Here is a 25,435-nt window from a genome sequence, read left to right on the forward strand (position 1 = left end):
CAGATCCTCGACGGGGAGGGAAAAGAGAGCCCCCTCCCCTCTTTTGCAGTTAAAAACGCATAGCCCTCCTGCTCCCAGTTAAACAAAGAACCGAACCTCCCCACCCCCACCCCCAATGCACACCAATAAACCAATCAAAGGGATAGGGGTGTTTGGAGGGGGGAACCTGTATGTGGGAGGTGGGGTGATGGGACATTGTTAGAGTTAAGCCCCCATGCATCCCCCCCCACACACTTGGCTTGGGAAGCAGCTAGGGGTCTCAGGGGCAGATAATCGCCCACGCACCCCCCAAGCCCTATGGATTTGGAGGAAAACAAAGGGGGCGCATATCCTAATTCTTTACATGGGGGGCGGGGAGTCTAAGTAACGTCGGAAATAAATAGGAGATCTGAAGTCAAGCGGATAATGGGGGGTGGGGCTCAGATAGAGGGGGGTCCGATTCAATCACCCCCCCCCCCCATGGATCAAGGACGCTTCGAGAGTTTTAAAAGCTTAATCCCATGAGGGGAGGGCACGCAGCCCCACCTCCTCCTGTAGGTGAAAAGGGGTAGTGGTGTTGGTGGGGGCGCCGTTGCAGCGGTTGCCAGTTCAGCACTCTGGAGAGCGGCCAGATGCGAGACAGGCGCGTGTCTGGAGCGGAAGAGGCAGCCCATTAACGCCCAAACACCGCGGAGAGCCAGCGAGACTGGAAGTTTCTGGATTTCCAAATTTAAACAGATGTCCTGAGACCCGTTGGCTTGGGGTGGGGGTGGGGGTGGAATGCCAAGCATGAAGAGCACCCCACACCCACCCCAAGCCGAGTGATACCAACGTAAATCTCCTTTGTCATATGGTTTCCTGTTGTCCATAACCACATAAAGCCATATCCTCACAGGGTGGGGGCAGTGGTCCTATGTCCTCGAGAACAAGACCTATTGTACTTAGCCTGACATCTGGGTAAAGATGAACAGGATTAGGCTACACTTTCAATCAGCACCAGTGGAGCAAGTTCGTTGTGACTAACATAACTCTGGTGGGGTTACTTTTGAGATTGCACAACCATAACCCTATGTACACTTGCCTGAGAGTAGGACCCATTGTACTCAGTGAGGCTTGCTATCGAGTAAAGATGCACAGGATCAGGCACACTTCCCAATGACACCAGTGAAAAAGGTTCTTTGTGACTAACGTAACTCCTGTTGCTTTCACTGGGCTGCAGTTGTGGCTAACTTTTGTTGCAAGGTAATTCCTTTTTAATAAAATAAAATAAAATAAAATAAAATAAAATAAAATAATGGAATATACATTGCAGCAACAAAGAAAAGTGCAAAACCAAATTATATCTGGTGAAAGGTGGAGGAAAAAACAAACAAATAATTAAGAAATGGTGGGCCACAGGCTCAAGTGAGGGTCAGATGCATAGCTGCCAAGTTTTCCCTTTTCTCGCGAGGAAGCCTATTCAGCATAAGGGAAAATCCCTTAAAAAAAGGGATAACTTGGCAGCTATGGTCAGATGCCTTGTCAATCCCAGGTATATAACAGGCAGACCGTCCTGGCCAGGCCAATAATAGATTTGTGGGTTGTTGTTTTTTAAAAAAATTAAAACAGCTCTTTTGTACAGAAATGCTTTCACACAAAAGAGAAGTATTATAAACAAAAGGTTTCCCTTGCAGGTACTAGGCTACTGTTCCATCTAGGCCAGTGTTGTGTTGTAATTGTTGTAATCTGCCCTGGGACCTTAGGATGAAGGGCTGATTATTAATTAGGTGAATGGTATGATTCTATGATTCTTAGCTTATTGTTCTTTGGTCAAGCAGACTGAGCACACACTCATACTAAAACACACATCACTAAGCAAAGGTAAGCAGTAGAAAAAGCACATACAGAAAACTTTTTTTGTTAATAATAACAAAGAAACCCTGTAAAAACAGAGCAAAACATTATTTTAACCCATGTGATCTTCAGATGCTTCTCCACAGCCTGTTTAACAAATTTTGTGGTTCTATAGTTGTGCAATAATAATCAGTACGGACCTTAGAACATATTATGAAGCATCCTGCCTGGTTTGGCTTAAAGAATGGATAACCTTGAGGGACACAGAATTCATAGCTGCCAAGTTTTCCCTTTTCTCGCGAGGAAGCCTATTCAGCATAAGGGAAAATCCCTTTAAAAAAGGGATAACTTGGCAGCTATGACACAGATTTGTTAGACCTTGAAGGATTCAATAATTTTTACGGGTGGCACTCAAGCCTGTGGTATAACAAAGTAAAAGTCCACAAGAAAATAATAATAGTTGTTGTTACTGTTATTGTGATTATCATTATTATTATTATTAGATCCATAGTTAATAATATCAATATCTACACTGCCTGGCAGTGGCTTTCCAGGAATTCAGGTCTGAATAGCTCTCAGCTGTATGACTGGCCACGATAAAACTCTCCAAGCTACCCCGTGAGAGGTCTGAACTGAGCACAGATGCTCAGCTGCAGAGGTGCTTCCCCGAGGAGCTCTCCCAAATGGCCAGGAGGCATCTGGCGGGATTTTGAGTGCAAAAGGGAGTGGCAGATTAAGCGGCTTCCCCGGAGCAGATGGGCTGGGGCGTCCCCCGGCAACGCCGTGGCCCAAGGCGGAGCGACGGGGCGGGGCAGGCCGGCTGCAATAAAAGCGGCTCTGGCGGGCGGGGAGTGCTGAGTCTGCCTCCTCCTAGCTCCGCAGTCGCTCGCTGCGCTCTCTCTCTCGGCGTCCGCTCCTACAGCCACCTAGCTCCATGCCGCCGCTCAGCTCCGACGCGCCGTCGAGGACTTACGGCCCCAAGATGGGCCCCCCGAAGAGAACTGGGGAGGCCACCCAGCTGAGAAAGGTGAGGGCCTCAAAGGCAGTCCCCGCTCCCCAGCCCAGCCTCCTTCCCCGGGGAGGGATATCCCCTTCTCCTCCTCCTCCTCCTTCCCCATGTGCTCCCGTCCCGTCGGACTGACTGGCTTCTCCTCCCGCAGAGCCTCAAGCCGCTGATGGAGAAGCGCCGCCGAGCGCGCATCAACGACAGCCTTAACCAGCTCAAGACCCTCATCCTGCCTCTCATCGGGAAAGACGTAAGTGGCGCTCAGTCCTGCCTCTCCCTGCAGTGCGGGAAGAACACACACACACACACACACACACACACACACACACACACACACACACACAGAGAGAGAGAGAGAGAGAGAGCCTCTGAACCTCTGCAGAGCGCATTTTGTAGCCCGCCCTTCCAGTCGCGTCCCCGTCTTTCCCCACTTCCGCAACTTCTGCCAGGACCATAGCTGCCAAGTTATCCCCCTTTTTAAGGGATTTTCCCTTATGCTGAATAGGCTTCCTCGCGAGAAAAGGGAAAACTTGGCAGCTATGGCCAGGACTAGAAAGCTTCTATAATAAGAGCTTTGCTGGATTGGACCAAAGAGGGCAGGAGTTGCCAACAGGTGCCCTCTAGAAGGTCTCCTGCTTTTTTTGGACTACAACTCCCATCATCCCTAGCTAGCAGGTCAAGGCTGATGAGAACTGTAGTCAAAAAACAGCTGCAGACCCAATTTTGCGAAGCCTTGCCTAGATGCCGTTAGACTTAGGCTGCCATCCTTCATGACCCAGTGGGCATGCCAGGGATCTTCAGGGAGGGAGCTGAAAATAAAACTGCCAATATCCTCATGAAAATCAGTGGTGCAACTGCTTTTCTGCAATGTTCTGCCCCCTTTAGATCACCCCTCCTCAGAAAAAAGGTATTGTGGAGTTGGAGAAGGTTTGGAAAGGGGCAACCAAAATGATCAAGGGGATGGAGCAATTCCCTTATGTGGAAAGGTTGCAGGTTTGGGGACTTCATAGTTTAAGGAACAGGCGAGTGAGAGGCAACAGAATAGAAGTTTTTAGCTTTGTTTTCAATCTGTTTTAGTGTTTAGACTTCTGTATGTTTTAAAGCACAGTTGTAAATTTCTCTTGATTTTGTTTTAACTTTTTGTAAACTGTTTTGAGGGTTTTTGGTTTGTTTGTTTTTACAATATGCAAGGTAGAAATTGTATTACATAGATATAAAATTCTGCATGGCATAGAGTAAGTGGGTAGAGATAAGATTTCTCTCTTGTAACTCAAACTCCTAGACATTCAATGAAGCTGAGTGCTGCAAGATTCAGGACAGATGAAAGCAAGTCCTTCTTCCACACAGCACAAAGTTAAACTATGGAACTCAGTCCCACTGGAGGCAGTGAGGGCCAACGACTTTAGCAGAGGATTAGACAGATTCATGGAGGAGGAGGAATGCTATCCATAGCTACTAGCCTGAAATGCTAGTTTCACTGCTGGGAGTCAGTAATGCTTCTGAACACCAGTTGCTGGCAGTGGAAACTGCAGGAGGGGGGGGAGAGCTCAAATCCTGCTATAGGTTTCTTAGAGGCATCAGGTTGGCCCATGTGAGAATAGGATGCTGGACTAGAGGGGCCTGATCCAGCAAGCTCTTACCGTGTTCTAGCCATTGCCCATCCTGAGTTCAACAGCATTTAGAACGCTCCATATTCCACACTGGTGGGCTAGCCAGAGCTCTCACCTGGATTCAGAGGCATATTCCCTCAATAAGTGGAGACCACATTTATTTCCACATGTGGCTATCCTTGTATTTAGTTTTTGGGGGGGGGCTGGAAACCTGCAAAACACACACACACACACACACACACACACACACACACACACACACACACACACCATGTTATTGGACTCCCATCAGCTTTAGCCAGCTCAGCCAGTAGTCAGGGATGAAAGGAGTTTGGCATCTAGCAACCTTTGGGGGGTGGAGCACAGGTTCCCATTCTGGTATTTAAGGATTGCACAGAAAAGTACTTCTGTCTGAACCTGCAATCTTTTCATTCTCTCTGTGGCTCCATCCCACCTAATGTCTACCTGTTCCCTCTGCCCCTAGCCTCCATTAGATGGGTGCCCACTCTTTCCTGTCCACATCCAAAGCCCTCTTCTTTGCCCTTTTCTTATCTCTTCACTACTTGGTATCTCTGTGTCCCTTTGCAACATCCTCTGTGCCTTTTCTTGCTTTTGAGACTCCTGACTCAACCCTCTCTTTCCCCTTCCTTTCCAGAGCTCTCGCTATTCCAAACTGGAGAAGGCCGATATCTTAGAGATGACTGTCCAGTTCCTCAGGGAGCTTCCAACCCCTTGCACTTCCATCTCTGGTGAGTGACGTGACATTCACACATGCTGTGAGATATGGCATCACTTGATTTCTTACAACTGAATTACCCAACACAGGGGAGCTGACCGATGAATGTGGGAATAGATCCCAGGTTTTTTTTTTTTAAGTGTTAGAAGAGGCAAGAGATCTAGGAGCCCAGTGCAAGAAACTGGTGCTTAGCATGCCTGGGCCAGTCCCTCACAACACCCCTGTGTGTAAACACTTGAGCAAGGACTGAGCTTGTCTGTACCAGTGAAGGGTGGTTGGCAGAGAAGAGGGGTTGAATGGATCTCCCACACCATACAATTAAAACACACTGATGCCAATTTGAAGAGTCATGGCTTCCCCTAAAGACTCCTGGGAGCTGCAGTTTCTTAAAGGCACTAAGAGCAACAATTCCTAGAATTGCCTTTGAAGAGGAATTGAATGTTAGACCACTCTGAGAGTGGCAGCTATGTGAGGAGGAATAGCAACTCTTAGCACCCTGAACAAACTACAGCTCATAGAATCAAAGAACTGTAAAGTTGGAAGGGCCCCTAAGGGTCATCTAGCCCAATCCCCTGTTGCTGACCTCCGAGTGGGTGCTGTAAGTTCAAGAAAGAATAATGCATGTTGTATTACTTTCTGTGGCTGGCACTGGTACCCAGCTCACAGACACAGAATTGTAGAGCTGGAAGGGACCCTGAGGGCCATTTATAGTCCAACCCCTTGCAAGGCAGGAATGGCAACTAAGGAATCCCTGACAGATGGCATGACAGATTTCTCTCTTTCCCCACCACAGGCTCTGCAGACAGTTTCTGTGATGGCTACCACACCTGCCTGTCCCGCCTTGCCACCCTCCTTCCTAAATACAACCTCCTGAACCGCGAGGCCTGCAGCAACCTCCTTGGGCATCTCCAGCAGGCTTGTGTGCAGCAGGGCTGGCTTCGGGACTGTTCCAGCCCAGCAGACTTGTCCAAAGCGCCAGGCTTGGAGAGTCCCCCGTGCCCACCTAGAAGGGCCCAGGAAGCCCCTTCGCCACAAACAGCACTCTGGAGACCTTGGTAGAGCTACAAAACTTCTCGACTTAAAACTGAGAGCCCTGCGTGCTCCTGTTTTCTCTGTACGGCAGCAGTTTCCAGAAGGGGAGCGGCTGGAGCAGAGCCCTGCGCTGTGAAAGGATTGCCGATGTGCTAAGGAGAGAGATCCGCCCGCAGAAAAGGCTGCTTGCTGTGTCTCAGAATGATGTGCTGCTCTAGCTTTCCAGCCAGCCTCAGCTGGGCATAAATAACACTTGCCTGGTAATTTGGGTGAGATTGGATCGTCCCAAGTCGCTCCTGACCCAGTTGAATGATCTGCTCTCAGATGAAGCTGCCTGCTGTGCCTCTGCATGGCTGCTCCCTGTGTTCTGTTTAGGGAAGGATCACTCAGTGATAGAGCATGTGCTCTGCATGCAGAAGGTTCTAGCTGCTGCCAGTCTTTATAGATGATCCTGAGCTAGGTCCAACTGTGGTTGGATCACACTGGTTGGAACACTTGGCATATGTTCCTATTAGACAATATGGGACCACCTCCTTCCAGTCGGGAGGAGCACCCATGACATGGACTCATGCAGAGACACGTCAGAGGGACTCCTGAGGGCAGATGATTTCTTACTCTGAACAAACTCTGAATGTGTGTGCATGCAACAGAGCAATGGTCTTCCTTTTCGTTCAGAGTCAGGTATCAGTTGCCTGATAACTATAGTTCTCTTTCTGAGGACCATCAAGGGTCTGAGGATACTTCCTGCTCCCTCCCTCCCTCCCTCCCTCCCTCCCTCCCTCCCTCCCTCCCTCCCTCTCTCTCTCTCTTTCCAGACATTCTCCTTTCTCCCTCACATAGCCACAATAGGAGGGGGGGATGGAAGGCCAGTAAACCCCCGCGGGTTGTTAAACTGTCTTTTTCTTTCCCCTGGTCTGTGCCTTGCACAAATCTGGCATGGCTTGAGCCAAGGGCCAGACAGCACTTTAAACCTGTATATAATGATGGATTTGATACACAATTAAAAATAAAGAAAGATTCATGTTTGTTTGTTTTTTAAATGCATGTATTGTTCTATCATAAGAATGTAAGGAGAGCCTGCTGGATCAGGCCAGTGGCCCATCTAGTCCAGTATCCTGTTTTTGAAGTGGCCAACAAGGTGCCTGTGGGGAAGGTAGCAAGCAAGATCTCCCCTCCTGCTGTTTCCAGCAACTGGTATTCAGAAACATGGCTGCCTCTGACTCTGGAGGCAGAGCATAGGCAAGTAGCCATTGATATATCCATCCATGAATTTTCGCAATCCACTTTCTCCATGCCACACATAATTTGATAAACGTCTATCATGTCATCTCTCTAGACTAAAAACTCCCAACACTGCAAGGTTTCCTCATATCAATTTGTCAAACGTAGATTCATAATTGTGGGATACATTCATTCATTGACTGCATTTATATCCCACTTTTTTCTCCAAAGAACTCTAGATGACATTCATGGTTCACCCCCCCCACTCATTATTTAATCCTAACAACAACCCTGGAAGGTAGGTTAGCCCAGGATCACCCATTGAACTTCCTGGCTGAGTGAGGATTTGAACCCAGGTCCTAGTCCAACACTCTAACCAAGTGGATCTCAGACTTTCCCCCCTTGGCCACACTTTCAGAATAAAAATTTGCTTGAGCCACACCAAAAATGTTTATTGATGAGAAATATATTGTGGGGGGCAACTCCTAGCAGTGCTTGGTTTATAACACAGAACAGAACTACTTTATAATATGATCATGGGACATCCAGAAAGTATAAAACAATGCAGCTACATAAAAACATTAATCATTCCCAAAATATAATTATAAATGAACCTCTTACATATGTACCTTAAGTAATAATGTATGTATACCAACTCAATGAGGTGTGAACTTGCTTGTGCCAAGCAATCTCATTTATATTGGGTCTAATTTGAGACAAACTCATCAACGTAAAGAAGCCTTTCCCTTTTCTGATCTTCCATATTTGTCAGAGTTGGAAATCCCTGTTCACAACAATATATTGTGGAGAACTGGAGAATAACAGCCATTGTTCTGCCTCTCGTTTTGAGAATACATCTAGCCCTATTTTGCAAATAAAAAATATTGTATTTAAACTATGCTACGCTACACTGACATGGTTAGGCGTTTCTTTGATTGTCCTTGAATCTTCCTGCCACACTCGCCGTCCTCTCCTGACACACCAGTGTGGCACGCTACACCCTTCAAGAACCACTGCTGTAACCACTACACCAAACTGGCTCTATCTACAACAGGGATAAACTTTGAATGGGGATAAACTTTCAAACCATTGCTGGACAGGTTGCTTAAACACCTGGCTACACCATCTCCCCCTGTATCTGCAAGGGAAGGTTTTTCCCAGAAAGACCAGTCCCTCCTAGTACATTGGATCCACTCCAAAATGGGGAAGGACTGGTGGTAGAGGGGGAGAGAGAATGTGCCCACCCCGCTTTGTGATCAATGTCAGTTTCTGCACTTGGCAGCCACCCCCCTCAACCCAGAGCTTTGCTCTGGTTGCCCAAACATGTCCCAGACACGGCGCCGGTTATCGCCTGGGTTCCTCTGCTCCTGGGGTTTTGCCTGGTCTTGTCCCCAACCTGCAAGCCTGAGGTGCTGTGAAGTGTGTTGCCAGCCACATCTCTACAGTATTTGAGGGTGTGACAGAGGAGACTTGCAAGGGGCTCATTCCCTAGCACCCAATTTCCCAAGCAAGAGACCTGCAATGGCTTCCTCAGTGAGAGTGTCCCTTTGCCCTTATTACAGTCCACCACCTCCTGGGAGAAGTGGCGCTACAGCTTTGTGCCATTTCATTCGAGACATTAAAACAACACAGATTCTTGGAACATAATAACAGACTGCTGGATCAGGCCAGTGGTCCATCTTACTCCAGTATCCTTTTATCCCTGTGGCCATCCAGGTGTCCTGCTGGGAAACCAGCAAGGAGGACTCAAGCACAAGAGCATTCTGCTCACCTGCAGTTCCCTGGCAACTGGTATTCAGAAGCATTTAAATCGCAAGATATTGAAAAAGTGGCAGGCCAAAGGACAGGAGGAAAGCAGTTGTCGTTTTAGAGGAAGGAATGAGCTGAAATAATGGGCTGTGGCGCTGTGCGGCAGTGCAAGGACAGGGAGTTGGGGTAGATGAGTCTTTTGCATCTCTTCCAGTGCTACAATTCTAGGAAAAGTTCTGCATGCAGAAGGCCTCAGGTTCAATCCTCAGCAGAATCTCCGGGTAGGGCTGGGAATATCACGAAAACCTGGAGACCTGCTGCACACAGACCTTGAGACATCTTGGTAGATTCTGTCTCAAGAGCACACAAATTCCTTATCCTGCTGGCACCTCAAAAGTGCTGGATCAGCAGGCAAGTCATGAGATGCGGAAGCAGCTGCCTGGTGACTGACAAGTCTCTGCCCTCGTGGGAGCTCCCTCTCATCAAGACCGCTGTGCCCTGGGGATTGGCCAAAACCAACCACCACCAAAACTCCAGCAGAGGCAGAGAAATGGCAGTCAATTTCCAAGCTGTGAAACAGCAGCCCAAGAACAATGACACTGTGAGGTAGGACCAATTCATGAGGGACAGATCTATTGGCTACTATTAGTATTATTAATTTACCTGCCCTTCCTCCTAAGGTCCTTGGGTGGGTTACAGCATCAAGACACAATATTAAAAACAGTTTTAAACAACCTGCAGCCACAGAAATCAGGTCCTAAAAATATACATCTCAAGTGTCAAAGGCAAGGGTAAAGAGTTGTGTCTGCAACATTTGCTGGAAACTTGTAGTGTAAAGTGCCAGGCAGCTCCGCCACCCCCAGGTACAGTATAATTACTACCAGCCTCAGTTTGCACTGCTGTGATGGCTGGGGCTGATGGGAGTCGTACTCCAAAATGTCTGGAGGGTGCCAGGCTCAGGAACGCTGTTCAAATGTATCTCCACTGCACGAGGGCTAGAAACTTGATTGTTAAGAAATGGAGAAATTAACACAGATGGCCGACGGCATGTAGGGAAGGAACTGAGTCAGACAAATTTCAGAATACATGGTATACCTTCATTACAGATATCCACAAAGAAGCTTCTTCTAGCCATCCTTGGTCAGCTGTGACTAAGTATTCTGGGCTGATATCTACAATGAAAATGCACATCAGTTAAAGAATTCCATATACAACTTTAAACCTGATAGTATTCTACATAATGATATTCTCTTTCCATTCTTATTGTGACAGTTATCCTTTTTTTTAAAAAAAATAACCAACACACACACACACACACACACACACACACACACACACACACACACACACACCTGGTATAGCAAAAGTGAGAAACTTATAGCTCACCAAATCTTGCTAGATACCAACTACCATTTTTGCTGACCACTCAGCTTGCTGATGGCAGCTGAAGACTGACATCCTCTACAGGACCACTTTGGGATTTCCAGTCAAAATGCAAGATTGCCAGACAGGCATATGAGGGGCTGACACTCATGGAGTTTCTGAATCACTATAGAAGGGACTGTATGAGTTCACTTCTTTAATGTTTTGGTGGGAACTACTAACAAAGGAGATAATCTTATGTACTTTCTTCCTGAACTCCCTCTCTTCTTTCAAACCAGTGATGTGAGCAGATGCACATGCCTGGGTTCTGCTTAGGGCCCAGACTCCATGTTGCAAACTAGTTTTATATTTTGAAACTAAGAAGTATCTTTTACCTTCATACTACTTTGATGTATTTGCTGCCTGCATTGAAATGTAAGTAAACCTTTTGTTTATCTTACTAAAATCTGCAGCTCATTCTTAGCAACGGGGACAAAGAGGTCAGCAGACCACAAATAAACAGGGATAAACAGTGTAATTGCCCGACTCCTCGCTTCCAGTAAGCTGCAAAAGCACATAGGTGTTTTTACTCTGTTAAAGGGGCTTCACAGCCTGGTTACTCTTATATTTCTCTTCCCCCCCCCACAGGATAGGAGCTTTAAATTTTAATTTACAGATTCAATCCTGAATTCACCTCCATCAACCACAAGTTCTTTACTCCTGCACCAGATTCTAGAGATGCAGGTTAATGATAAGCCACAAATGGCTTACCATCCGATTGCAGAACATTAACAATGCAATCTTATGCATACCTACTGAGAAGCAAGTCCAGTGGAGTTCAGTGGGATTTAAACCACCTCCCTGAGAGTAAGCCCCACTGAACTCCATGGGATTTACTTCTCAGGGGATATGTATAGAACTATGCTGTAAAAGTCAAGTTTAGCAGGACCTACCAATGCCCAAAGGTGAAAAGTAAAGTTGAAACACCAGTGCAGATCTTATCTTTCTGCTGGGGTGACCCAGTGCTTAGCTCATGAAGTGGAGCAGGGAGCACTTGGTTCAATTGCTTAATTACCAGTTGCTCACATCTTCTAACTTCTACCCTTTCCTGAAAACCTGGGGCTATTGCAAAACTATTTTCCAACCACAGAGAGGGAAGGAACACAAGAACTCATGGATATCCAGTGAAGCTGAATGCTCAAACACTCAGAGAAATAAAAATTCTTCTTCCTGCAGTACATAGTTAAACCACGGAACTCCCTGTTAAACTACAGAACTCCCTCCCACAGGAGGCAGTGATGGCCACCGACTTGGGTGGCTTTTAATGAGGATTAGACAAATTCATGGAGGAGAGAGCTATCAATGACTACTAATCCTGATGGCCATTTTCTACCTCCCCAGATAGGAGCAGTAATGCTTCTGAATGCTGGTTGTCAGAAACCACAGGAGGGTGAAATGCTCTTGTGCTGGGGTCCAGCTTGCAAGCTTCCTACAAGCATCTGGTTAATGTAGCTACTGTGGAAACAGGATGCTGGCTAGATGGACCATTGACCAGATCTAACACTTGCCTTATCTTCCTATGTAAGCAGGAAGGGATGAGTCCTTTGGAAGATGCTCTGCAGAAATACTCATGGTGTGGAGAAAGTGATGGTTTCCTCTCTTTCTTGGAATGCTAGAACTTGGGGTCACTGAATGAAGTTGACTAGCAGGAGGTATTCAGAACAGACAGTAAAAAGTTTGGTCTTCATTCATCATGTGATGCACTGGTGGGATTCACTACCAGACTGGACAGATACATGGAGATGAGGTCTCCATTAGGGAACATCTACTGTATAGCCTTTCAGATGTTCTTGGATGGACTCCAAACCCACTTAGCCAATAGTGAGGGTAAATAGCACCACTATAATTTTGCCAAGTGCAAGACAGGATTATAGAGCTGGTGAACCTTTAAAAGCTGTATAGACTCCAAAAGCCAGTGTAGCGTAGTGGTTAGAGTGTCAGACTAGGACCTGGGAGACCAGGGTTCAAATACCCACTCAGCCATGAAGCCCACTGGGTGACCTTCGCTAGTCACTCACCATAACCTCCAACATCTCTCCAATGAAAATAGGAATGTTCTATTCCATATCCCCCAACATTTCTCCGATGAAAATAGGAATGTTCTATTCCATATCTCCCAACATTTCTCTGATGAAAATAGGGACATCCTAATGAAAAGCGGGATGTTCCGGGATCAAATCAGAAACCGGGATGGCTTCTGTAAATCCGGGACTGTCTCTGGAAAATAGGGACACTTGGCAGGTCTGATGCCCTCTCAGCCTAACCTACTTCATAGAATAGTTGGGAGGATGAACGGGGAGGAGGAGAGCTACACTACTTTGAGCTCCGTGGAGGAAAGATGGGATATAGAACCACAGAACTGTAGAGTTGGAAGGGACCCCAAGGGTCATCTAGGCCAACTCCCTGCAATACAAGAATTACAGCTGAAGGCTCCCTGGCAGATGGCCACCCAACCTCTGCTTAGAAACCTCCAAGGAAGGAAAGGTTTTAAAGCAGGGGTTGGATGGCCATCTCTCCTATAAATGTTATGAGGACGCCATCTCCAACTCCTCGAAAGATTCCATCAGCGGTGTCTCTGAAAATTTTTACGCATCACTTGGGAAGACAGGCGAACTAATATCTGTGTACTGGAAGAAGCAAAGATCACCAGTGTTGAAGCAATGATTCTTCAACATCAACTTCGTTGGACTGGTCATGTTTTGCGGATGCCTGATGATCGTCTTCCAAAGCAACTACTCTATTCCGAACTTAAAAATGGAAAGCGTAATGCTGGTGGTCAACAATAGAGGTTTAAAGACTGTCTCAAGGCAAATCTAAAAAAATGTAGTATAAACACTGACAACTGGGAAACACTGGCCTGCGAGCGCTCCAGTTGGAGAACAGCCTTTACCAAAGGTGTCATGGGCTTTAAAGACACTCGATCTCAGGGTGCAAGGGAGAAGCGTGCCAAGAGGAAGGCACACTTGGCAAATCCACACCGTGATCAACTCCCGCCCGGAAACCAATGTCCCCACTGTGGAAGGATGTGCGGATCCAGAATTGGCTTCCACAGTCACTTACAGACCCATTGTTAAAACCGTGTTTATGGAAGACAATCTTACTCGAATACGAGTGATCGCCAAAGAAGAAGAAGAAAATGTAATGAATGAGTAAATCAAATAAACTCCCATCAGCCCCTGCAGCAGACATGGCCAGGATGTTGGGAGGTTCAGGATGTTGGGAGCTGGGCTACACAGCAACAACTGGCGGGCACCTGCTTGAGGAAGGCCATCCCTGAGGATGCATGCAGCTGCCTCCCTGAGTGCTTTCCTTGATGGGAGAGATTTGCTGGAGGTGTCTGCGGCGCTCAGGCAGAGCTGCCCGGGCATGTTCTGGGGAGACAGGCCACTCAGCCAGCCACCCACAGGGCTCGCAGGGAGCGCGTGTGACTCAGCAGTTTCGCTCGGCAGTTCCAAGGAACCAGGCGAGGCCTCCAGGCCCCCAAGGGATCGGCATCCGACTGGCAAGCCCTGGACTGATTTGAGCACCGTGGGAAAGCAGGAAAGCCTTGCCCCTGCTCGACCCACGTGGCTGGCTGTGCATGCCTGTTTGCCTTGCAGCCCCGGGCAGCCACTGCGCTCTGGGCTGCTTGGGCCAAGGTGTGCCAGAGAAAGCAGCACACTTTAGCCAATCCAGAAGAGATTTGATATTCGGTTGGGAAAGTATCTAAGACCATTAGGAAAGCCAAATTTCACATTGCACTGTGGAGAGGGAGTCCTATGTGTCTGTTACGTATAAGATAAAATCCAGTCAAGCAGCGCAGAATTTCTCAGGGGTCCTCCAAGCCTTTGGCAACATGCACTTTAGGAGTTTTTTTTTTCAGCTGATGCTAAACTCCACATATTTTTACACCAAAGTGGAAGTCACAAGTTCTGTAAAGTTTTGGATTTTGGAGCAACTGAACTTCTGGCAGCCGCCAGTGTCCATGTCTAGAGTTCCTGAGCACTGAAACCCTTCCGCTGATTATCCCACAAATTTAGTAAACAAAGCTGTGGTGAAGCAGGAATGTGATGTTTGGGTGTTTTGGTCATTCTTGACAAACCACTATCCATAATTTGAAAAACAAAACAAAAAACTGTGAGCACACAGTGGAAAACGGTGCCTCTTTTCCCACAGCCCCTCCAACAGTTCTGAGAAGATTGTGATGTCATATAGGCAATTGTGTGGTGCCATCTTTGAAAGATTTTCATAGAACACTCTCTCACTTCTATTGAGAGTGGTCTATATGGTTTAGAATGATGACCACAGCACATACCATTTTAAATCCTTTATTTGTGTGTGCAGGTCCTTCTCCCGTTTAGGTCTAAGGCCCAGCTCCTCATGAGCCAGTTCATGTCGAAGGGTCTCGGCCAACAATCCAGCCAGAGGGCACGATCCAGATCTCCTGCCCTTTCTACTTTTTATTTATTTAATATTTGTAACTTTGCTGACGTGGCAGCTTTCCCTCTGAAAGTTATTGTGGGGGCACACCCACTCCCAGTTCCTTATTTGTTTTTGTCACATGGGGCCATTGCATATGTGCCTGAGCACTCTGCAAACACAACAGCTTTGTTACAGAGTGTGTGTACGTTATGCATCTCAAAGGAGACAGTCCCCTCCTCCATCGCTTGTTCCAAGGTTTAGGAACATATGATATCAATTCTTTTTAAGAATGAAAGAAGAACCTACTGGATCAGCCCAATGACCCATCTAGTCCAACACCCTAAATGCCTCAAAAGGGAAGCCCACAAGCAGGATCTGAGTGCAAGAGCACTCTCCCGACCAGCGATTCCTAGTAACTGGCGTTCAAAAACATTTATTGCGTATGACTGTGGAGTCGTCATGACTAGTAGCAATGGATAGCCTTCTCCTCCTCCATGAACTTGTCTAATACTCTTTTAAAGCCACCCAGTTTGGTGGTCATCCCTGCTTCCAGTGGGAGGGAGTTCCACAGTTTAACTATTATGTACTGCATGAAGAAGTCCTTTCTTTTATCTTCCCTGAATCTTGCAACATTCATCTTCATTCATGGGCATAGTCAGGGGGGTGGGGCGGGGGGGGATACCTTCCCCCCAGATCAAGTGAAACAATAGAGATACTTAACTAACTGACCAATCAGATTGGTTCTGCCCCCAAAGTCCTGACCCCCTAACAAATACGGTACCCTGACTATGTTCGTGTGTGCCACGAGCTCCCTCTGAGAGAGGGAGGAAAAGGTTTCTCTCTCCACTTTTCAGAGCTTTCCGAATGAGCTGTGTGTCTAAGTTCCATACAAACAAGGAACTGGGAACGAGTAAATCGACTGCGCCTTTGTCTCCGCCATGACCTTTCCCCACATCCTCGGTCTTGTCACCTGATGTGCCCGAGGGTAGGAAGGATGTGCCAACCCATGGAAACCTCCACCCATAATAACTGGCATCAGTCGGAGGTGGATCTACCTGGAGGCAGCAGGTCTGACCCCTGGAGCCCGAGAACAGCCTCCTAGGCCTGCAGGCACAGGCAGGCAGTCTCCTAGTTTCGCTCCGGCTGCTGCCTGGAAGCATCGCTATGAATCACCAGGAAGGAGCTGGTGGATGGAGGAGTTTTCTGTAGGAGCTCAAACCGCAACAAGCTAGAGCACATGTCAGCATCTCTCCCCCCCCCCCCGCCTCCCTCCCTCCCTCCCTCCCGGCACTCAAGAGCTATGCAATCATGCTTCCGAAGAGAAGACGTGGGAAAATTGCAAGGAGCGCCAGGTTTGAGCTGCCTTGGAGCAACAGGTTCCCAGGCCTGGGGAGAGAACAGAGACTATGGTGGTGGCAAGAAAGTCTGGCATGGCTTTTGCTCTCAAGACTCAAGCCAAGATGATAAGCCGCTGCTGTCTGTGGGGTCACAGCGGGACTACGCTCTGGTGCAAAGGCAACGTCAGATGCCAAAGGGGATAGCTGCATTCTTAAGCCTTTAAGAGGTGCACAGAAGAGGGATTTTAGGAGTTCATCCATGACTATTGGCTGTGTTGGCTGAGATTGATAGGAGTCCAACAATATTTGGAGGATGACAGATTACCCAGCCTGACTTGAAGGGTCCTGCTTCTTTTCATGATGCACAAAAGTGTTTCAATTCATAAAATGGCCTTTCTGGCCTGTTCTCTGCTATTTTGGCTTTGATATTCTACCCAGGCCAGAAGCCACCCTTCCCTCTGCCATGCAACCTATAGATGCAAGGAGAGTCTGCTTGCATCAGGCTCACCTAGTCCAGGATCCTACCCTGGATGTAGCAATGGGAAACCCTCAAGCAGCACCTGAGCCCCAAAACACTCCCCCTCCTGTGTTTTCCAGCAACTGGCTTTCATTCAGAAGAATTCCAGATCCCCATTCTCTTAGGTCTGCTTTCTTTCCTAGGTCTCCTTGACTCAAACTCCTTCCCTGGGCAATGGATTGCTGTTGCTCCCTTTAAGAACTCCTTCCCCCAATATATTTTGTCTGTGCAATTAAGCACCTCCTCCGCAGAGTGTTCAGCATCCTGCCTTGGTTTCTGGACCCCATCTGCCTGCTCAGACTAACCTCACCTAGATGTATAAACTATGCGGCGGAATTTGGTTCCCAATTTCCAGTTCCTTATTTGCTTTGTTTTCAAGGCTACTACTCTCAAGCACACTGCCAGCCCCATGGGAAAATTATTTAGGGCATTTTAATCCCATGCTTCAATTAGAAAAGGTTTCCAGGGTACCTTACAAAAATCAGTAATAAGACAATCCTTGCCCTGAGGCTTTCAACCTCAAATACCCAACACACACACACAAAAAGGGAGGAGGAGGAGGAGGGAGTAGAAGGAGTCAAAAAGCAAACCAATGCACAAATTCTCAGTGACAAAGTTATTTCAGGGCCACAGATCGAAATCTCGCCCAATAATTTTATCTTCCTTAGGTGTCTCTGATAGGACGGTATCCAGCTGAGAGTAAAAAATTTTCTTTAATGCATTCAATGAAGACATGAACGTAGTCAGTATATTTGTCAGGGGGTCAGGACTTTGTATGTTTTCAAAAGCAAATCCCATGTGAAGGTAACAAAATGATTGTGTGAATGCAAACAAAAAGAAGAAAGAAAGGATATGTTTTAGGCTGAAATGGATTGTAATGGATTGCTTTGAAGTCATTTCAACACCAGGTTGAGGGGGAAAATTCTGTCCTGTCCTGTATTTTGCAAAAGCAAAGGTGGCAACCCTAGTTGTATCTTGTAGTGTGGTTTCGCTTTTCATGCTGTCATAGTATCTCATGAAATAAAGATTGGGTTATTTGTGGGGCATAGGAATTTGTTCATTTTTTCCCTTCAAAATATAGTCTGGCCCCCCACATGGTTTGAGGGATGGTGGACTGGTCCATGGCTGAAAAAGGTTGCTGACCCCTGCAATAAACTGAAGCTCAATTCAGACAAGACGAAGGCACTGTTAGTGGGCCATTCACTAGACCTGATGGATGGGAGGTTGCCTGCTCTTGATGGGGTTACACTCAGTGGCGGAGGAAGCCACTCGGGCACCCAGAGCAGCAAACATGACATGCACCTGGGGGCGGGGCGTCACTACATAGCGCGCATGTGCGGCGTTGCTATGTATGATGCATGCGCCATATGTAGCAACGCCGCACATGTGTGCTACGTAGCAGTTTGCTGGCGCCACCACTCCAGCGCCGTACGGACAGTGCCGGGATCCTCCACATGTGGCTGCCGCGGCGTGATAACTGCTTGTGCCGCTGCAGTGGGGCGCCGCCTTGTCACCCCTGGAGACGTGGCACCGGGAGCGCCCCCCTTGTGACGCCACTGGTTACACTCCCTCTGAATAAGTGGGTATGTAGGTATTTCTGGAGCCATAATAATAATAATAATAATTTATTTATACCCCACCCATCTGGCTGGGTTTCCCCAGCCACTCTGGATGGCTTCCAACAGAAAAATAAAATACAGTAATCTATTAAACATTAAAAGCCTCCTTGAACAGGGCTGCCTTCAGATGTCTTCTAAAAGTCTGGTAGCTGTTTTTCTCTTTGACATCTGATGGGAGGGCGTTCCACAGGGCGGGTGCCACTACCGAGAAGGCCCTCTGCCTGGTTCCCTGCAACTTGGCTTCTCGCAACGAGGGAACTGCCAGAAGGCCCTCGGTGCTGGACCTCAGTGTCTGGGCATAACGATGGGGGTGGAGACACTGCTTCAGGTATACTGGACCGAGGCCATTTAGGGCTTTAAAGGTCAGCACCAACACTTTGAATTGTGCTTGGAAACGTACTTTCTCCACCACTTTCTCTTGAGGCTCAAGTGGCCTCAGTGGCATGAAGTGACTTCCATCAGTTTCAGCTGGTGGCCCAGCTAAGCCCTATCAGAACAGAGACAGCCTAATTTCTATTGCCTGTGCTCTGATAACCTTTAGGTTATATTACTGCAATGCATGATACGTGGGGCTGCCTTTGAAGGCGGTTTGGAAATCGTAGCCGGCACAGAATTCAGCTGCCAAGTTGTTCCCTAGGGCATGTCAATCTTAGCCCATACATAGCACTAGTCTTGCCTGACTTCTTTGGCTGCCAATAAGTTTCCAGGCCCAATTCAATGTGGTTTTGACCCCTATACTCTTAGGACCTTGATACGGTACCTCAAGGACCAGCTCTCCCCAACCCAAATCCTGCAATTGTCATCTGAAGTCTTCCTTTGGAGGTCCAAGGAGTGGCAGCATTCGTACAGGGACTTTTTAGTGGTGGCTCCCTACTCCTGAAATGCTCTCCCTTGGGAGGCTCATCTGGCACCATCATTACATAGCTTTAGGTGCTACGGAGAAAAAATTTTCTCCCATGCCTTTGGCTTTTAATTAATGACTCAAATAAATACAATATAAATAATTGAGAAACATGAATAATTCGTAATCTTATAAATTATGGTTTATAACCGAACACTCAATATAGCGTTTGAAAAGACAATAAATAATAAAAACACAAAATAATTGTAATGGTGATGATGCCATATGTTATATTAAGCACAGGGCATTAGCCGCCTAATAACGCCCGAGTTTCTTTCATGGGGCACTCTACCCCTGCGTACCTCTATGGCGCCTCCGTCGCTTGGCAACGCTTCTCCTCGCGTGTTCCGTTCGGAGCCGGAAGAAGCTACCGTCGACTTCCCTAGAGACCGCGACCTCTCCCACTTCCCCCTCCTTTCGCTCTTTTGTTGCCGTCACGTGGGTCAGGGAGGTGGTCGTTCGGCGGTTTGAAATGAGGAGAGAGCCTGGCCAATGAGGAGGGAGTGGGGGGCGGGCGGGCGGTGGGCAGGGAAGAGGTGCCGGAGCGGAGAGCCAATGGCGGTGTGGGAAGGCGTGGCCTACTTCGGGAGGCACCGCCCCTTCGTTGCCTTCCCTCTGTCCGCCTGTCAGTCATTGAGTCGGCCGGCCGGTTTTTCTTGCTGCGGTTCCCGTTGTCTCTCCCGCCATCCTTGCTTCCCTCATGCAGCTCGCCAGGGGCCCCGCCAGCGGGGAAGCCGCCGTCGCCTCGCTAATCTCCGGCCCGGCCGCCATCCAGATCAGCAGGTACCGCCGCCAAGAGCCATTGGGCTCGTCCTGTCAGGAAAACGCCGCCTCCCCCCCCGGGGGGGGCCGGGCTTTGCTGTGGAAGGTGTAGAGAGAATAAAAGGGCGGGTGGGGGAGAGGGCGCCTCTGGGCATGTGCAGAGGGCCTGGGGAAAGGAGGGCTCAATACCACCATTAGACCCCCCCCCACCATTTCTGCCAGATGACACACCATAGATACCTTCTAGTGAGATGCGATATTGGACTGCACCCATCTAAGCCTTAGAGTAGAAGTTTATGAGCCTAAACTGAGCAGGGGGTGCTTAGTACATCTGTTTCTAAACTTCACACACCCCCACCCTTTTTAGTCAATTGACACCACAAATAGGCTTAGTGATATGTTATTTTGGGTCGTATCCAGCTAAGCGTTACTCAGAGTAGAACCGTGGATGTTTATGGGCCTCAATTGGCCCTGTCCCCATTAATTTCAGTGAGCGCACCCCGAGTTGGGCTTATTTTGGATTTGCCCCGTTAAAATGATGTAATACCCTAAAATACCAAAGGAGCTGAAATAGAGCAACACCTCTGCTTGAAAGAGAAGAAATCAGCAGGACCAAAATCAACAGGAACAAGTTGCTTAAGGCCAAGAGCAGGTTCGGGGTTGTGTCCGATGCTAATCCTACTTGGAGCAGACTCATTGACGTTAATGGACATGACTAACTTAGAGTCATTAAATTCAATGGATCTATGCAAAGTGGAACTTTGTTGGCTGCAACCCTCAGTATCACTTCAGCCAGTGAGGCCTTGCAGAGCAGATATGTTGGCGACCAGCTTGAAGAGCATTAAAGGAGAAGGCTATCCATGATGACTAGACATGATTGTTGGGTTTTACCTCCACTGTCTGAAGCAACGTGACTAAATAGCAGCTGCTGGGAATCACAAACTGGGAAAGTATTGCTGTGCAGTCAAGTACTGTTTGTGGGCTTCCTGCTGGCGCAATAGAGTGGCCACTCTGCGAATAGAATATAAGAAGAGCCCGCTGGATCAGGCCAGAGGTGGCCACTTAGTCCACTGTCCTGTTCTCACAGTGGCCAACCAGATGGCTGTGGGAAACTCACAAGCAGGACCCAAGCACAAGAGCACTCTCCCCTCCTTTGGTTTCTAGCAACTGGTATTCAGAAACATTGCTCTGCCTAGACAATCTGGTGATCTGATCCAGTAGGCTCTTCTTAGGTTCTTGTGAGTCTACTACATATGGTGGCTAGATTAAATCATCTGGGCTTGAAGGCAGTGTAGCTCTGAATGCCAACTGCTGGGGATTGTGTGGGGAGGCTGCTGTTAGACTCAAGCTTGTGGGCTTCCCTTTCGAGCATCTGGTTGGCCACTGTGAGACCAGAATACTGGACTCAATGGGCTCTGTTTGGCCTAACCCACATTTCCAACTTATTCTTATGTTTTTATTTCCACCTGACATTACAGCACTACAAGGAAGTTTGGGGAGTCTCTCTGGGAAGGGCACTCCATGGCAGTGGTACTATGCCAGTCAAAGTTCTGCTGCTTTGAGAGTGAACCCACTTAGATTGCTGTTGATATATGTAGTGAGGGGAAGTGGCATTCATATGCTCAAAGGTTGTCTTGTCTTCAAGATGTGGCTGTTCAGAGGGTACGTCCTTATTCATCCACCTTCTCTTGCTATCTATCAGTGTTGGAAGAGGAAAGGATTCATGGAGATCAAATTGAAGTAAATGGAGCAGAAGACTGGTGGCGGGATATAGGGGTTAAGTTGTTGGCATGGTAAAGTCAGTTGTCACTATGAGTGCTGACAATCCCAGATTATTTTTGTGAACATTCAGAAATAGAAAAATATTTTGCCATTACATATATTTAGCATTAGTATGCAATGAATGCTAACGCTTTGCATGGGACTTCCAAGATGCTAGCATATGCCACATTTCAGAATTCACTCTAAAGTGCCAACATTAAAAAATCAGTTCAAAAAGGTTACTATTGTGTAAATTAGGTAAACATCTGAGCCTGATGGGGATTGGCAGGAGAAGAACAGAAAGACAGTGTGGTGTAGTAGTTAGAGTATTGGACTACTAGGACCTGGGAGACCAGGGTTCAGATCCCCACTGAGCCATGATGAAGCTCACTGTAACCTTGGGCCAGTCATATCCTCTCAGCATAACCAGTTGTTGGAAACCACAGGAGGAGAGAATGCCCTTGTGCTTGGGTCCTGCTTGCGGGTTTCCTACATGCGTATGGTTGACCACTGTGAGGAAAGGATGCTGGACTAGATGGACCACTGGCCTGATCTAGCAGGCTTTTTGTAAACTCTAAAGTAGGCATCCCCAAATTTCGGCCCTCCAGATGTTTTGGACTACAATTCCCATCTTCCCTGACCACTTGGTCCTGTTAGCTAGGGATCATGGGAGTTGTAGGCCAAAACATCTGGAGGGCTGCAGTTTGGGGATGCCTGCTCTAAAGAGCCCATGTCTCAGTGCAAGGAGTCTGGCTTGATGTAATGTAGCTTTTGTTCTCCAAATGTGCTGGATGGGAGTTAAGCTAAGACCAAGGTATTGTTTGTGGAGTCTAGGGGAGAGATCTGTTGCCCAATTTATTTCTGGGATTGTTCACACACCAACAGATCAGATGTTTAGGAGCTGCTGTTAGATCCAGCCCTCAGTGGTGGATGCTCAGGTAACTTGTATGGCTTGCAGCCCCTTCTTATTTATTTCAGCTGGTGTGTCAACTGCAGGGAAGGAACTTATCCACAGTCATCCACCTTTTGATAACCTGCAGATCACATTACCGTAATCCACTACCTCTGAAGGCTATCTGGAAGCTTCAGTTGGTTCATAATGCAACAGCAAGGCTGTTGCCTAGTGCTGGTACTGAGACTCACATCTCCTTCGAGAATTGCGCAGTGGATGCTCAAACCGTTTATAGGTCAAATTCAAAAGTGTTGGTTTTATCCTAAAAATCTTTAAATTAAAGAGGCTCCGGGAAGTGGAGGCTTGGTGGACCACCTGCCTAATTACTGGCTCACCATCAGGTGTAGTGGGGGCCAAAAGGACGTGTGTGCGGGGGGAGCTTATGGAGGTTCCTCTCTACAACTCCCTCACCTTATTCGGTTGCCAGGGCCTTTGCTGATGGTTTTCAGCTTACCGGGAAAGATTTTGCTCTTCTTATTTGCTTTTAATGGTTGTGTGTTTTAATGCTGTTTCTGTATTCCCTGTTTTATTTGTGTTAACTTGCGGTTCGGTACCTTTGCTGGAGAATCTTTCATTGAGTGGGGAGGGTTGTTATAGACAATCTAATTAAACAGATAATATAATTATTATTTTATTTGTCTTCCACCCCCACCATCCCCCTGAGCCTCACTTCATATTGGCCACATTCACACCATACGTTTAAAGCACTATGATGCCACTTTAAATAGTTATGCCCCCCCCCAAAAAAAGTTCTGGGAGCTGTAGTTCATTAAGGGTGATGAAAGTTGTTAGGAGCCCCTATTCTCCTCAAAGACCTATGGTTCTCAGTGTGGTTTCACAATCACTCCCTCTTCTCAGGGAACTCACGGAACTATATCTCTCGGAGGGGAATAGGTGTCAGGAAAGGGAGCTCACTATAGGGGAGCTCACTATAGGGTCCTCCTACCGTAACAATTCTCAACATCTTAAAAAAATTCAGGTCTCAGAACTCTTTGGGGGAAGCTATGACTTATTAAAGTGGTATCATAGTGCATGGTGTGAATATAGCCTGGGCATTGCTGCTTGAACAGTGCTTATTGTTGTCACTTAGATGGTAAATATTTTACTCAGTATTTTATGACCTGGAGGCATAAATTGTGTTTGCTCTGGGTGGGGGCTAACCTGTTTCTTCAGGGTTGGGTTAAAGAAACACACACGTTCCTGAGTGTTAATCTACAAATTGATGCTGTGCAGGTTTGTGATGTACTGTAATTTAGTTTCTCTCTACTACCATCCTGAGCTCTCCTGAAAATGGAGAAAGTCAGGCCTGCTGAATTTTCAGTGTGACCGTCAGCTTTTATTGAGCTGCTGTGCCATTAGCAAGATGTGGCGGCTGCAAAGTTACATTTCTCCTACTGGATTCAAACTATGGTCAATTTTTTTGGGGGGGGGGCACTTTATGTATCCTCTCAATGTAATATTTGTGCTCTGATCAATGGAACCTACGGGAAATCACTTAAATGGATCCAGTTTTCGCCTTCCCTTGGTGTCATATTAGCAGTAGGCATATGAGAATAATTACGCTAACCAGGCTGCTGCCACCTGTGAGGTTTTCTAATCTCCTTACTCTCTGGGGTGGAGTTTACACCAAAGGCACTTAAGAGATCTAGGAGAGAAGTTTGCTGCTCTCTCTATATCTTCTCTTCTCAGTTGTGCTGACTTGCTGGGTTTTCACTCAGCTTTGTACATTTGTAGACTAAGTTTAAAATAAGTGCATTGGGAATTGCATTCATAAACACCTCCCTTGGGCTGTTGGCGTTTTAATTTACAGTGGTACCTCAGGTTACAGATGCTTCAGGTTACAGATGCTTCAGGTTACAGACTCTGCTAACCCAGAAATAGTACCTCGGATTAAGAGCTTTGCTTCAGGATGAGAACAGAAATCGCGTGGTGGCAGCGGGAGGCCTCATTAGCTAAAGTGGTACCTCGGGTTAAGAACAGTTTCAGGTTAAGAATGGACATCCAGAACAAACTAAGTTCTTAACCCGAGATACCACTGTATATAGCCTCTGGAAGCTTTATTTCTTTTATTTCTTTATTTTTACTATGGTTTTTTGGTTTTAAATGTACCATTTCCTGACCAAGCCCAGTCCTCTCTACCTCTGGTAAAGGTAAAGGTACCCCTGACCATTAGGTCCAGTTGCGGACAACTCTGGTGTTGTGGCGCTCATCTCACTCTATAGGCCGAGGGAGCCGGCGTTTGTCTGCAGACAGCTTCTGGGTCATGTGTCCAGCATAACTAAGCTGCTTCTGGCAAACCAGAGCAGTGCCGTTTACCTTCCCGCCGGAGTGGTACCTATTTATCTACTTGCACTTTGACGTGCTTTCGAACTGCTAGGTGGGCAGGAGCTGGGACTGAATAATGGGAGCTCACCCCGTTGCGGGGATTCGAACCGCTGACCTTCTGATCGGCAAGTCCTAGGTTCTGTGGTTTAGACCACAGCGCCACCCACGTCCCAAGGGTATCCCTTTACAAATCACTATATTTGCAGTTAAATTCAGCTGTTGGTTTGATGGTAAAATCTGCTTTGACACTGTGGTATTCCAATAAACAGAAA

At 47.3% G+C, this 25,435-nt stretch overlaps 2 protein-coding genes across 2 annotated transcripts in view; both read left to right on the top strand.

Moving 5' to 3' along the window:
* The first annotated feature begins 2,681 nt into the window (after positions 1-2,681).
* On the top strand, positions 2,682-7,209 carry HES2 (hes family bHLH transcription factor 2). The gene is made up of 4 exons (XM_035120085.3): positions 2,682-2,839; positions 2,973-3,068; positions 5,084-5,177; positions 5,958-7,209. Exons 1-4 carry the CDS (start codon positions 2,747-2,749, stop codon positions 6,221-6,223), a joined length of 549 nt encoding a protein of 182 aa, XP_034975976.1. The 5' UTR covers positions 2,682-2,746; the 3' UTR covers positions 6,224-7,209.
* Positions 7,210-19,980: 12,771 nt separating this feature from the next.
* ACOT7 (acyl-CoA thioesterase 7) overlaps positions 19,981-25,435 on the top strand; it is a 68,144-nt gene continuing 62,689 nt past the window's right edge. The window contains exon 1 of the mRNA XM_035119371.3: positions 19,981-20,146. Coding sequence (XP_034975262.1) covers positions 20,064-20,146 — 83 coding nt within the window. The 5' untranslated portion in view covers positions 19,981-20,063. The remainder of the gene's footprint in view (positions 20,147-25,435) is intronic.

Source organism: Zootoca vivipara, chromosome 6 (genome assembly GCF_965207765.1).
Source record: "Zootoca vivipara chromosome 6, rZooViv2.hap1.1, whole genome shotgun sequence".
Classification (NCBI taxonomy): domain Eukaryota; kingdom Metazoa; phylum Chordata; class Lepidosauria; order Squamata; family Lacertidae; genus Zootoca; species Zootoca vivipara.

Bases quoted from the DNA above. Each gene is read 5' to 3' on its own strand.
- HES2 (XM_035120085.3), top strand. From the start codon at position 2,747: ATGCCGCCGCTCAGCTCCGACGCGCCGTCGAGGACTTACGGCCCCAAG. The intron at 2,840-2,972 runs GTGAGGGCCTCA...CTCCTCCCGCAG, and splicing joins AGGCCACCCAGCTGAGAAAG to AGCCTCAAGCCGCTGATGGA. The intron at 3,069-5,083 runs GTAAGTGGCGCT...CTTCCTTTCCAG, and splicing joins TGCCTCTCATCGGGAAAGAC to AGCTCTCGCTATTCCAAACT.